The following is a 14,365-nucleotide window of genomic DNA, read 5'->3' as shown; positions in this document are numbered from 1 at the left end:
TTTTTCTAATAATTCGTGGGTGTTGTGCATGTCCTCATCCCTAATTTTCTCTTTAATTATTTTGTTCATTTTCTTGTATTGTCCGTGTTTTTCTGAACCACCTTGTTTCATTGAAAATATTTAACTTTGTATTTCTTTATGTTTCATGGAAATTTTGTTTGCAATGATGCAATGTTCAATAAAGCATAAAAAAAAAACTCGTGGGCGACGTCACAAGGGGCAAACGCCTGTTCAAACGTGACGTCACCAAAGCAGAGCCATGAGGTCACCAACCCACCTTCATTTTGTGGACGTTCTTGCCGCTTGTCGGTTCCGAGTTGTCGTTGTTCTCGTGGTGACGTCATCAGTCGTCGTGAAATGTCCCAAAGTGGACGCGCCTGGTTGCCATGGCGACGCTCGAGCAGGTAATAGCCGCAAATTGTGATTTCAAAATAGATTAGAAAAACGATTAAACAATCTTAACTTTTTCGGGGGGGAGGGAGCTTGAAAGAAATGTGCAAAACGGAGTCCTGAGACATTTAAACTGTGTGACGTCACTGTTGGCAATGTAAAATATAAAAATAGAAATATTGTAAAACTTGAAACATTTGTTACGAATAAAGGAAAACAGCAAAATTTGAATTTAAAATTAGGAATTACTACTACTGGCACGGTAACCACAATTAATAACTTTATAGTCTCATTTTAGGCATTTAAGCTTTAAAAAACATGAAACTAGCGCCGGGAATTCATTTTGAAACATTTTCGACAAACGTATCAGTGGAAAGAAAACAGCCTTGGTTCCAAAAAGGTTGGATAACAATGGAGTAAAGCTCGCGGCATGGGGGCCAATTGCGGCACTCAATTTGATAGTCTGAGGCCCTGTCTGAAAGTTAAAGGGACAATGTGTATTATTTGACCACTAGATGTCACTGTATTTTGTCGAGCAGCCTAAACAAGTGGTATTTTCTACGCATTCCGTAGTGAGAATGTCATCCCATACTTGAAATTCCAGGCTGTCTATGATGATGACATTACTGCATTCTTGAAATGCCAAGCATTCCATGCAGGTGACTTCCACGCATTCTTGAAATTCCTAACGTTCGAGGCATTCCAGAGTAATGACGTCAGTTTGGGATGACAAGTCCAGTCATGTCCCTTTTTAAGTGGGAATAAAACATTGCTGTGGAACAGTTCTATGGAATTTTAGATATGTAATCCTCAATTCAAAAAAGGAAAATAAAATAAAACGTGACCGGACAAGCTTGGACAAGCCTGAACAAGATACCCCACAAACTCCTCTCCACACACCCATGGAGTGCCAGCAATTTCAGATATGTGGTGGCCCCATCTCTATGGAATCTCTATAATGCCTCGTTTTTCAAGAATGCGGTGGCGTCATCTCCGCGGAATGACTGGATTTTTAAATAATTGGTGGAATCATCTCTATGGGATGCCTGGAATTTCAAGATTGTGGTGATGTCATCACTATGGAATGCTTGGAATTTCAAGAATGTCGTTGCATCTCTATAGATTCTCGGTCATGGCTTGATTTTCAAGGATGTTGTGGTTTTATCTCTATGGAATGCTTGGAATTTCAAGAATGTAATGACGTCATCACCATGGAATACTTGGAATTTTAAGAATGCAGTGATATATCTGCTGAATAGCTGGAATTTCAAGAATGCAGTGACATCTCTATGGAATGCCTGGAATATCAAAGATGCGGTGGCGTCATCACGAAAGAATGGCGGCAGTGCCTCAGGAGGTAGAGCGCTCGTCTTGGGATCAAGAGATTGCAGTTCGAATCCCGGCTCCTCCGTGTTACATGTCGAAGTGTTCTTGGGTAAGACACTGAACCCCCAATGCCCCCAATAAGCAGGTTAGCGCCTTACATGGCTGCACGGCCGCTATTGAGAAATGTGAAGAACACTGTAGCGCTTTGGGAAGTCTTGACTTGAAAAGCGCTATGTAAATGCAGATCATTTCATTTCATTTCACAAAGTCTACAATAGGGTGACGTCATCACTTTAGAATGTATGGAATGTTTGGAATGGGGTAACACCATTGGAATGATGAGAATCTGGGGTCAATTGGGGACAATTATGAGAAGTTAGTCACTCTGTTGACGAGAACGTCCTTCTATTTTTTTTCTAATTAAGCTTTTTTACCACTAGGAGGCACTAAACAACGTCCCTTTAAATCTTATCAGTCATTGGATACATTTCTTGATTTTCCCGAAAAGCGCGCCGTCCTCCTCGGCAGGGGCAGGGCAACGGAGGGAGCGGCTGAAGATGTTGCGAGGTTACCTGGCGACGGCGGGGCGGAGCCTGCTAGCGTTCGGGGTGGGGCTAACGCTAGCTTCCTGCTACGGCGCCACTGCGCTCTTCCTCGAGGGGGCGCCACTGTGGATGTGCGTGTACAGCACGCTGGCTGTGGCGGGCGTGGCCGCTTTCGGCATGGGCGTGTCGGTGCGAGTTCGCGCCGCCGTGGCGCTAATGATGCCGGCTCTGTGCTCAGGTGAGTCCCCGCTATTCCCACCGCGCTAGCTCGTAAGGGTGACCGGAGTGCGTTACAGCCCAGGGGCGGAACTTCCTGTTGCTGGCGAGCACCTGGCTTCTGCTGTCGGGCCCGGTGGCGAACACGCTGGAGAATTCGGAGCAGGCGGCCGCGAGCTTAATGTGCAGCGCCGAGGAGGCGGCGGAACAAGCGCGGCAGCTAATGAGGAACGCCGTAGCGCCACTTAGAGGTGAGACGGACGCGCCCACTTCTAGTCGTGGGCGTGGTCAGACTCAAGTAGAGCTTTCCCCTTAGTAGACGATACTGGGAATTATAGTATCGATCTGATCCTTGTATAAACATAGTTAATTAATACCAATCTAAAATATTTTGCTTTGAAATGTAATAATCATGGAAAAAGTGAACCCCCTTCGCGTTTATTATTCCGATAAACACAACCCAAAGATTATAGGCGCTAAAATGTTTGAACTCTTATTAAATAACTGCAATGCAAACTTTAGCAGTATAAAAATACAAACATTTCTTCACCAACGGTTTCAGAATAAAATAATAATAATATAATAATAATAATAATTTCCTTTGTATTGTCATTCTTTGTAACAATGTACACAGAACGAAATGTCGATACACCTGACCCGTTGTAGCGAGCCGATGCAGCCGCAGCCAACAGAGGGCGCCGCCGACCACTTTTTAAGTCTTAGGAATGACTCGGCCGGGGCGCGAACCACCGACCTCCCAGTCTCAAAGCGGGCGCCTTACCATCTAGGCTACTGAGCTGGTATACATCTACAATATAACTTTAATGCAGGGAAGAAAATCTAAAGATACACTATTTTTACCAATGTTATAAGTCTTAGGTATAACTCGGCCGAGGCGCGAACCAGCGACCTCCCAGTCTCAAAGCGGGCGCCTTACCATCTAGGCTACTGAGCTGGTAATCCAAACAACCAATGTTCCCTCTAATTTTCCACGGGTCTGCGCGATCACACAAAGTCGGTGAGAAGCGCTTGAAACAACAGTGAGCAACCGTAATCCCAAGTGTGGCAAGATAATTATCAAACATGTCCAAAACTTGACATCAAGTTACATTTTGCTGAGTTTCTGGCAATGCAAATGTTTTTTTCTCTTTTGAATGAATTGACTCATGTACTATTGCAAAGGTTGTACGGCCTACAAACGACGTTTGTTCTTACAATTCTTTCACAAGATATCCATTTCGTTTTATTTCCTGATATATATTTGTCGCATAATATTAACATTTTTGGGGGCTTATTTAGTCGGTTGTAAGATCCAGAACTGTACTTAATCACATTTTTTAGTGGACGTACAATGTCTGCAACAAGATTCACTTGATATAATTGGAAATTATTTGAATGCAACACAAACATTTTTTCTTAGTTTTTCCGTGGTTTTTTTCTCCTTTTTGAATTCCTGTAAAAAAAAATCTCATTGTGTTTATTTTTTCCGAGCTGTTTTTTTTTGTTCTGTATTTCCTTTTTTTCTACATTTCTTTTTTTGTCTTTTTTTCTCATTTTTTCCTTCTTTTTTCTCTTCCTTTTGTTTCTTTTTTTCTCAGCTTTTCACTACTTTTTCATTTAGGTATTTATTTCTTTTTTGCCCTATTCCCCCCTTCCATTAAGTCATTTTGTGCATAATTTTACATAATATTTGGTCTTGTTGGGATTAAAGAGGCAAAAACAACCCGAAAGAGACGGTTCCTTTTAGTGAGCCGAGCCTAAGAAGCCGGTTCCCCGACAAACTCTACTAACTTTACTCAACTTCGTTCCCTTCGACTCGACTTAAAAATACCGCATTTAGGACACAACGTTTGGGGACCTCGTGTATTTTTACTTTCATGCACCGTAACTTTGACTTGAGTCGCTTCTTAATTAGTAATTTTGAGCCCTCTTTTTTGTGCGCTGGCTAGATTTTCTTGTGCGCTGAGAATGTGCGAGCAGTGTGCAATTGCGCAAGCGCGCAGCTCAGAGGGAACACTGCAAACGAGTCAAACAAAAAAGCAGCAATTTAACCAAACTACAAATATTGTATAGCAATATCAACTAGAGAACTCAAACACCTTCCACTGCACATTTTTTCAATAATTAAGTCAAAAAGTGCAAAAAGTGTAAACAATGCAATGTAATACAACAATAAAAACAAACTTCATTGCATAATATTTGTCTGAAACCAGAAACGGTGACAGGGACCCACTTGCGTTCGTTTCTCTCAGTTTTGTTGAGAAGGAGGAAAAGGCCTGCACCCACGATCCGGTGATCGTCGGTCACGGGGAGCAGATCGCTCGGAACGCGGAAGCGGCTCTTCCGTAGCGAGCGATGGCGGTTTCGAGAGCAGAAAAACAGGTCGGTAGTCGGGACGGGAGAGCAGAACGTGGTCAAAAACTGGTCAAAGCCGGGAAACAGACGGAAGCCAAATAACAGGAGGAAGTCTGAGTGCAGTAGTAGTAGTTCATGAGTGAGAAGATCATGCAGTGCATGAAAGTGTGTGCAGCGTGGAAAGGCAGGTAATCTCTCAACAGCCTAAATGTATACAAGATGATTGGCTCGCTGGTTTGGCAACTCTGCAATTTTTTTTTAACATGGCTGTCACATCCAAGTTGAGAATCAAGAACAAGTCCCAGGTACTTGATTTATGAGACGTGTTTGACCTTTTTACCATTTATTTGTAAATTACCTTTTCGATTATAGACTTGTTTTTAGAGGCAAAGCAAACAGACATGGTCCTTTTAACATTTAGAGACAGGCCTGCCTTTTGAAACTACTCTGTCACAGATTGTAGGTGTTCTGACAGTTCATCAGACACTGCACCCTCGATACTTTTCCAATAAGATTCAATCCAGGTAAATACAGGATGGTTATCCATTAAAATAATTGATATCATATTTATATCTGATATATTTTGCTTAGAAAGGTCTTCTTTGCTCCATGGGACAAGATCATGGTTTTCCACTTGCAGGAGAAGTCTCCTGATCTGACTCAGATACAGCACCTTTATAATCTGGTCGCTGTTGTGTTTCAGGGGGAAGTGTCGTCCCGCTCTTCAGGATGAGCAGGACTTTGGCTTATTGCCTGTTAAAATAGGGGGCAGTATAGATCCAAAGTCAAAAGTGTGAAATACTTGCTCAGTACCAATATTATCAATAATCGGATTGATCCATCCATCCCAGGTGCACTCGAGCACATCCGACGGATCGGCAGGAACGCCGCCGCTGTGGCGACCAGGGTGGACAAGATGATTGGCTCGCTGGTTGACGCCATCCGCCATGTTGGTGAGTCGCACGCGAGGTAGGAAAATGGCGTCCAACTGTCTGTACGGACACAATTTTTCCGCCTCTTTCCTGCCAGCCCGCACCTTGAGGAACGTGGGCCACTTCCTGGTGGATTTGGGTGACGTGTGCCAGGAGAAGTTGGGTGCTCCCCACCGGAGATGCCGCGCCGTCTTCACGCGTGCCCAAGACGACTGCGAAGCTCAACTGGGCGACTTTGACTTCCTGTGCGACATCGTCGGCGGATTCATGAATCTATGTGACTTGGCCAAAAGTAAGTTGGCCTGGGAAGGGGTGGGGAACCTTCTAGCATTGCCTAGCGTAATATATATTAGCATTACCTCAAACCATAATGCCAGGGCATGAACAATTATGCAACCCCAAGCTCAACATATGCTGCATTCCAGAAAAGTGGAGAGTCGAAGGAAAATATATTTGGAATGACACTCGCCCAATAGGAAAGGGAGTGTCCGGCCCCCCAATAAAGCTTGCCTTGTAGGGTGGGACCTCGGGTTGCCACAAAAAAGGCACAAGTTTATCAATTTTGTTGGTATTTATTGACACAAAACCTAGCTCCTGACACTCCCAGAGGCCTGTGTAAAATCTGTTCAGCCGTTGAGCCTATAAGCCAAATATGAATACACACACAGAAATTGGAAATTATAAATACATTTTGATGGATTAGATTTGGATGGATACATTTGAGAGTAATATATATAAATGTATTTTTTACTCTTGCTTTTTTCCCTTTGTTTTTCTTTCCCCCTTTTTCTTTGTTCTTTCCTTTTTCCCTTTTCATTTTCTCTTTTTCTAGTGTCTTTTTAATTTCCTTTTCCCTAGTCTTATTTTATTTCTAATCTTTATTTGTTCATTTATACTTCTATTAATTCTTTCCGTCGTTTTATTTTTTCTTTCTGTCGTTTTTCCTCTTCTTTTTCCTTTATGGTCTTTTTTAAAAATACCCCTTTTCTTCATTTTCTTTCTCCTTTTTATTTCCCGTTTTTTATATGAGAAGGAAACTAGTCCGTTTACTTTGAGTCTGCGTAGTTTGTATTCTCTCTTGTTTTTTTTTAACATTCATTTTTAGTTGCACTACACATTGCAGTCATGTATTGCATGCATGGCATCTAGTGGTCAAATAATAAACACAGTTCCTATAAAAAATGATAACATAGCATAAATTAGAGCACAGCACACAACACCATATTTAAATCCCTGGCTCTAATAGCCTAGCGCTTAAATTGCAACAACTGTAGCAGAAAAATCACACAGCATTACATAATATAGTATCATGACGCATCAGCATGCTGTAACACGTACTATAACAATAACGTAACATAGTACAGCATATTGTAGTAAAGCATTGCAAAGCTTAGCATTCTATAGCCTGGCCTGGCATTGCCTTGCCCAGCATGATTTCTTGTGCCATCTTTCAGCTGCCGAGTTGTTCTGTGTCATCCCGAAGCACGTCTCCGACCAGCTCAAGCAGCACCTGGCTGAGCGTGAGTACACTCCGCCCCTTCTCTGTAAACACGCTCCTGACTCCGCCCCCTGACCCCATCCACTTTCTCTATCTAGCCGCCATCTCTGCCTTTAGCCGAATGCGTAGCGAGTTCGACTTCAAGCTTTCGGTTTCGGCCGAGGCGGACGCAGACGTGAACGTTAGCCGTTCTCTCCGAGAGACGGGTCAGGAGATCCTGGACCATCTGACCGGGGACCTCGAAGTCCTGACTAGCCTCAGGGGACCGCTTGTGTGGGCGGGGCTTTTGCTCATCACATACGCCCTTATCAGGTGACCACCACACCCATTGCTATGCTGCTATGTGAAACGAATTCTATAGCTACAAATATATGCTACGGACGTAAACCTTTTTTGTAGTGTATTTTGTCCTGCGTTTCATCACCAATTTGTGATTTTGTTATTTTGGTGTCGACTTTGTCGAGAAAGTTGTCCTGTATTTTGCCTCGTATTTCTTTGTGTGTTTTGTCATTTAATCTGTAGTGTATTTTATTTTGTGTATTTCGTCATCTAATTTTCTCATGTGTTTTGACGTATATTTTTTCATTTCTTTTGTCATGTATTTGTCATGATTTTTTTTGTGTATTTGTTGGAATTTCGTCGTGTATTTCGTCATGCATTCTGTCTTGTATTTTGTTGTGTGTTTTGTAAAATCTTTTCCATTTTTTGTTATGTATATGGTTGTGAATTGTCGTATATTTTGTCATTACATTACTTCGGTATTTGTTATCTATTTTGTCGTGCAGTTTCTTATACTTTGTTATGCATTTCGTCACAACAAAATGCCAAATAGGGAGGCAGCCCAGTTGCCTGAGCTTTTCATGTCTTGGTTGATCTGTGATGAACAATCGGTGCACTAGTCAATTAACCAATTGGTGAAAACCACAGCGAGTTCGACACTGTCCCTCATTTAAATAGCATCTTATTGTGACAATACACGACAAAATAAATGCCAGGATAAATAAATGACAAACTGCATAAATAAACGAGAAAATTGCATCAATTTTATATTTAGGTATTACTAAAGGTGATTTATTAATATGTTTTAATATTTCTATGTCATATACTTGCTAGTATTTATTTATGTCTTTTTTTCTACACATGCAATGATCGCTCCTCCGTATGCTATGTATGCAAACGTATGCTAACGCATTTGTGTGTTGCACATGTAGGGCAGCATACTACCAGCACAGGTACTTGACACGCTTGTCTTTCGACAACGTTTACATCAGCGCTCAGTTTGTAGAACTGGATCGCCAGATGAGCTTGGAAAGCGGAGCTTCCGTCCTGCCAATTACACGCCGAGAGTCGCAGCGTTACATCCGACCACGTGAGTACGTCGGGTCACGGATAGGGTCTGCCAGGGGTCGGCCAGATGTGTTCTCACACCCACCCCCGTTTCAGTGGCTCTTCGGCTGACACCCGGTGAGTGTCGCTCTGTGTTTATGGCCGTGGCCTCGGTGTGCAGACACGCGCTAGTCGCTGCAGTTCTGGTCACCCTGGACTTCCTGGTCTTCTGGCTTTTGGATCAGGTGCATCGGCAGGTCCGCGGAGGAATTATGGTTCGAGGTAATGCAGCCACAAATGTAGGCTAATAATTAGCCGCTCACCAACACTCTTTGCCGTGCCAGTTCCCCAGGTGTAATATCGGGTACATTCGAGGTCCAGGGAGTCAAAAGATTGTCTTTTTTTTCTCCAGCTTTTGATTTCCTGACCAGCGTCCTGTTCCTGGTCTGCCAAACAGGGCAGCCCCCCACTCTACATTATTGAATGCGTTACAGTTTTTCCGCCGTCTTGTCATTTTCTGCTGTACTCCATTAAGTTTGGTTCTTTTCGGTTAAGAATTTAGAGTGATCCAAGATTCCGACAAATTATTAAGTATTAGAGGTAAGATGAGGCCCAACCCAACCCGAGCCTGACCAATTCACTTGATTTTCAGGGTGCAGCCTGGAGAAAACCCCAAATTTCATATTTGTGAGGACTCTGGAGCAGATGGGATTTATCATAACAAATTAAAGACTGTCTTTTGGAACCAAAGTAAAATGAGAATGTACAAACATTTACAGTAAGACCTCGGTTATCGCGGTTAATGGGGACCAAAACCACCCGCGATAAGTGAAAATCCGCGGAGTAGCGGCGCACCTTCAAAAAAAAATAAAAAAAAAAATAAAAAAAAAAAAATTAATTACTATTTTTTAGACCCGGTTAATGGGGAGCAAAACCACCCGCAAAAAGTGAAAATCTGCGAAGTAAAAAAGTGAGAAAAAACAAAAAATCTCATCTCATCTCATTATCTGAACCGCTTATCCTTATTAGGGTCGCGAGCGAGCCCCTAACCTGCGGCGCGGGTACTTTCGGGCGTGATACGCACGACACCGCGACAAGCCGAGCGGGTCGGGCGCTCGGCGCGGAGGCCAGCCTGTCGAAAGCGCAGCAGAATGCGCGTTCACGCCAGGGGGGGGAGGATTTTGTACGGGAGTCGGATTTGGGCACAACAAAAGTGAAAATCTGCAAAGTAGCGACGCCCCTTAAAAAATAAAAATAAAAAATAAATACATATATGTATATATATATATTTTTTTTTAAACCATTACAGACCGCGAAGCTCTGAAGCCGCGAAGGTCGAAGCGCGAAGTAGCGAGGTCCCACTGTAAATCTTTCTTATTTCTGCTCTGTAGCACACTTGGTATTGCGCTAAAGGGGAACTGAATCCATCATGCTGATCCTCCACCGCGCGACTCAAAGAAAAAGAAACAAAGAACAATGACGGGTTGATCATCTAAAAAAAAAAAACAAGTCAGAAAGAGAAGCCTGGCCTGGCCCTTACAGACAAAATATGAAAATCAGGGTTTTCTTTGGGCTCAGCCCCACATATCAAGTTAAGGCTGGGCTTCCTAGGTCTGATCTTACCTCTACTGAGAGGGAATTATGCACTAATCCAGACATTTACCTACAAGAGAACAGAAGCTAAGCCCAACAGTAATGATTGATATTTGAGGCCCGACCCGGGACAAAATTCAGGTTGGGTTGGCTGAGATGCGGGCTCAAGCGTTTACCTCTGCCGTTAGAGCATCCTACGGTCCGACTCGGACAAATAATAAAGATGGCGGATTGAATTGGTGCCGGCAAAGCCCTGTACAGTGTCAAATTGAGGTCTAAAGTGTGCCTAACCCTGAGAATGTTGTGAGTCCACAGCTCCAGAGACTGTGTCAGTCCTGGTGAAGGGTTCAGGCCTGGTGGCTGACATAATGCGCGACCTGGCGGCGTCCTTTAACCTGCTGCAGGCCGCAAACTTGACAGTCATTGGCAGTGAATGCTTGCTACAGCCCAGCCCACCCGACTATGCCAGGACCTTCACTCTAGGTGGGCAGGGCCCTGTGTTGCCTCAATCAGCCTTCTGACCTGCTTGCCCCGTTTTAAGGCTTCCTGCTGGGTTCCGCCCTGCTGGCAGCATTGGCCGGAGGGATAATGCGGCGTTCGCGCCGTCTCATTTGTGCCTACTTCCATCCCGAAACGGAGCTGGTAAATCCACGACTGTCTGACTCTTGAGATCTATGATCTGATATGGACTTGTCGCGCCAGGAGCGCATTCGTTTCCTCCGCCAGCAGATCCTGGACGAGCGACGGGCGGCAGGTCGAGCCCTTCTGAGGGTGGCGGCAAGGACGCCGGTGGGAGGTGGAGCCGGTCCCTGCGGTCGTTTTGGTGCCCTGCTGAAACGGTGAGCGCCACGGGATTTCCAGACACTCAGCCCTGACTGTGGCCAATTGAATGGAAGTTGATGAAGGCTAGCAGGCACTGAATTCGCTAAAGCTAGCCAAAAAAGGAGGGAGAGGTCACTTGTTAATTAAGGCCGCATATGAACCTGTTGCGTTCATACACCCACGGACAGGTTCTTAAAATAGCTCACCATCGATGACTCTGTAGGGCAGTTAGTGAAAAGCGTCACTAGGGGATGAGCTTTCACGGTCTATTGTTTTGGGACTTATTTCCTAGTGAAAAAGATTTCGCTTTTTTTGTGCATGTGGAGTCCCCTTACTTTACCCTACGTCTACTCAGGGGCACTGTTTTCCTGTCAGTGCTTCTTTTGGTGACCCTTAACATGTTCAGAGATCTCATTGGACAGCGCATAGGCCAAAGACAAACTATCCTGCAAAGTTTGGACGTGGTCACTGTACCTACAAGGCTCTGTGGTGGAGTTGAGCCCAAAGACTAGGTCGATAGTGAGCCTAGGAAGCCTGCCGTAAATGAGGTAATATGGAGTATAACGAGGGCAGTACAGTTGCGTGTGTAATGGCCCCACAGGTCATTGGGATTTTCTGGGAAATTTGATTTATAACTGACACGTTTTAGTGGTTCACTTAACTCATTATAGGCAGCACGGCGGCGCAGTGGTTAGCGTTTGTGCGGCACAGTTTATGTCATGGGAACCTGTCGTGGGTTCAAATCCAGCTCCAGACTTCCTGTGCAGAGTTTGTATGTTCTCCCCGTGCTTGCATGGGTTTCCTCCGGGCACTCCGGTTTCCTCCCACGTTCCAAAAAACATGCATTTCAGGTGAATTGGCCGGTCCAAATTGTCCCTAGGTGTGAATGAGCGAATGAGTTGTCTGTCCTTGTGTGCCCTGCGACTGGCTGGCAACCAGTTAAGGGTGTCCCCTGCCCACTGCCCGGAGATGGCTGGGATGGGCTCCAGCCCCCCCGCGACCCTAATGAGGATAAGCGGTACGGCTAATGAGATGAGACTTAACTCATTATATTTACAACCTGGTAATTAAGTTGTAACAAAAAGGTTACTATTTTAGAAATGTATATCCAAATATGGCAAGCTTCTAAAATGTTGGTGATCCATGACCAAACTGAGGACTTGAGACAATTTAGTGAGGTTTGCAAATCCAGTCCAGACCTCGATTCAAGATTTTAACTGAACACCTGAAAAAAATGTCTGACATTTGAGGAGCTTCAGCTCATGATCAAGCCTGTGGAGGAAGTCGTGGGGTGGGACTAATAATATAATTTGGTAGATTATGCATAAATGTCAACCTTTTGACATGAAAAAGCAATAGATTTTCAAACGTGAAACACAATTCGTCTCCAGAGAATAAAATAGCAATGGCAAGCTTATTTCAAACCGGAAGTGGCAAACTTTGACCAAAACAGAACTCCAATGCGATTGTTGGAGCAGTTTATTTGCGCTCAAAGCCTTCAAAAATAAAGAACATGACCACACACCAGACCAGCTGCGTTATGTAGCAGACTTAGCTTGAACCACGGTGCTACCTTGTGGTGCAGTATGCAATTGCAAGCCCATTAAACGTAAACGAGCATCAAAATCAGGGACATTTTAGCTTTGCCTGTTGAAACCGGAAATTGAGACAATTGGGCGGGGCTTCCTCGGACAATACTATCCACGCCTGTGATTTGCTCTCCTAGCTGCCAATTAACAAACGAGTGTGCTTGTGCACCTGTCTTGTCAGAATCGCCTGCAAAGAAGCCCAGCGCATGTGCGTGGGTTGCGGCCAGAGGGCGGGGCTTGCGCCTTTCATCTGTGACGTCAGACGCTGCCCAGGTATGATTGACATTCCTCTTTTTAAGCGAAAATAAACCTTACATACACAACGGGGCACTTATCTACTCACATCCAATGCAGGAGTGACTAATCGGGAAATGTGGAGTTTGGGCTGGTTGGATGAGAAAAATCACTTTAACATGTATCCGTCACTTGCACTATTTAACCTTACTCGTGCATTCATTTTCTAGTCAGCTATTTGGCCACATTCAGCCAACCCCATCATCGTAGCAGATGAGGTGAGTTTTACCATTTGGGGGAATCCTACATTGTAAGTTGGTCTGGCCCATCACCACTCTTTTTTTCTGTAGCGGTAAAATGAACACCTGTAGCGAGCAGAGATGGGAGTCGTAGGCGGAGTGTCAAACAAAGGTGCTAACGAAAGCTGCTTTAATGACATTTAAACTTGCAATAACAAAACAAACACGAGAGTGGCTCGAGCCGGCCGAATTAAGAGTCCCCCTAGGAACTCGCTAACTAAACAATGGTTCCGTGGGTGAATTATGTAAAACCCACTAGACAAGCCCCCCCAGAATTCACCCATAGTCAAAGTCTCTGTGCCTGGTTGGGACGCTGACCCGGCCACTGCAGGTTCAAGGAGCTGGAACATCGGGGGGGTGAGAGCTTGTGGACTCATTTGGAGAGCCCACAGTTGCTGGGGGCGGAGGGTCAGAGTGGGTACCCACGGGGCCGGAGGGTCGTGCCGCAGGAGGACGGCCGCGCCGTGGGGGTTGGGCCAGTTCCAATGGCTTGGACATATCCATGTGGGCAGGCTTAACCCTGTCCACGGAGGCAGTCTCTGGCCTACCACCAATGTCCACGACCATGGTCTTGTCACCATGCTGCAGGACCTTAAACGGTCCATCATAAGGAGGGCGCAATGGTCCGCGGTGGGCATCGTGGCGAATGAAAACAAAACCAGCCGAGCGCAGGTTGGAGGGAACCCGTGAAACTGTCCTGCCGTGTCGCGATGTGGGGATAGGCACAAACGCTCCCGCAGTGCCCTGCAAGATGGACTTCTCCCTGGATGCAGCCCAGGGTGTCGTTGGGTCTGGGATGAAATCACCTGGCACCCGCAGAACTTGACCATAAACCAACTCAGCTGAAGAGCACTGAAGGTCCTCTTTGGGAGCGGTCCTCAGTCCCAGCATGACCCAGGGTAGCTTAATCGACCCAGTCCCCATCGGTCAGGCTGGCGCGCAGGGCCGCTTTCATCGAGCGGTGGAACCGCTCGCACAACCTGTTAGCCTGGGGGTGGTAGGCAGTGGTGCGGTAAAGTTTGACTCCCAAGCTCTCGGCAACCGTGTTCCACATCTCGGAGGTGAACTGTGCGCCCCTGTCAGATGAGAGATCTGCAGGGGGTCCAAAACGGGCGACCCATGTGCCGATGAACGCCCGGGCCACATCGACAGCTGAGGTGGAAGTCAGCGGAACTGCTTCAGGCCAACGGGTCGTCCTGTCCACCATCGTCAGGAGGTAAGTGAAACTGTGTGAACGGGG

General features: G+C 45.4%; 1 protein-coding gene across 5 annotated transcripts in view; it reads left to right on the top strand.

The window, feature by feature from the left end:
* The first annotated feature begins 345 nt into the window (after positions 1–345).
* dcst2 (DC-STAMP domain containing 2) overlaps positions 346–14,365 on the top strand; it is a 31,250-nt gene continuing 17,230 nt past the window's right edge. For 2 of the 5 annotated variants that reach the window (XR_015849511.1, XM_088326652.1), the window contains exons 1-13: positions 352–404; positions 2,157–2,499; positions 2,558–2,728; positions 5,684–5,785; positions 5,862–6,056; positions 7,219–7,284; positions 7,361–7,574; positions 8,474–8,631; positions 8,706–8,870; positions 10,497–10,664; positions 10,723–10,823; positions 10,884–11,020; positions 12,774–12,865. Coding sequence is in view for 4 of the 5 variants with exons in the window: in XM_088326652.1 (XP_088182778.1) it covers positions 387–404; positions 2,157–2,499; positions 2,558–2,728; positions 5,684–5,785; positions 5,862–6,056; positions 7,219–7,284; positions 7,361–7,574; positions 8,474–8,631; positions 8,706–8,870; positions 10,497–10,664; positions 10,723–10,823; positions 10,884–11,020; positions 12,774–12,865 (1,930 nt within the window). In the remaining variant the exon portion in view is untranslated. Of the gene's footprint in view, positions 405–2,156; positions 2,500–2,557; positions 2,729–5,683; positions 5,786–5,861; positions 6,057–7,218; positions 7,285–7,360; positions 7,575–8,473; positions 8,632–8,705; positions 8,871–10,496; positions 10,665–10,722; positions 10,824–10,883; positions 11,021–12,773; positions 12,866–14,365 lie in introns of all 5 variants that reach the window. The other 3 variants (XM_088326653.1, XM_088326650.1, XM_088326654.1) reach the window with 3 other exon arrangements.

Source organism: Urocampus carinirostris, chromosome 2 (genome assembly GCF_059441175.1).
Source record: "Urocampus carinirostris isolate Australia breed hairy pipefish chromosome 2, RoL_Ucar_1.0, whole genome shotgun sequence".
Classification (NCBI taxonomy): domain Eukaryota; kingdom Metazoa; phylum Chordata; class Actinopteri; order Syngnathiformes; family Syngnathidae; genus Urocampus; species Urocampus carinirostris.
This window is presented reverse-complemented; position numbering and strand designations above follow the sequence as displayed.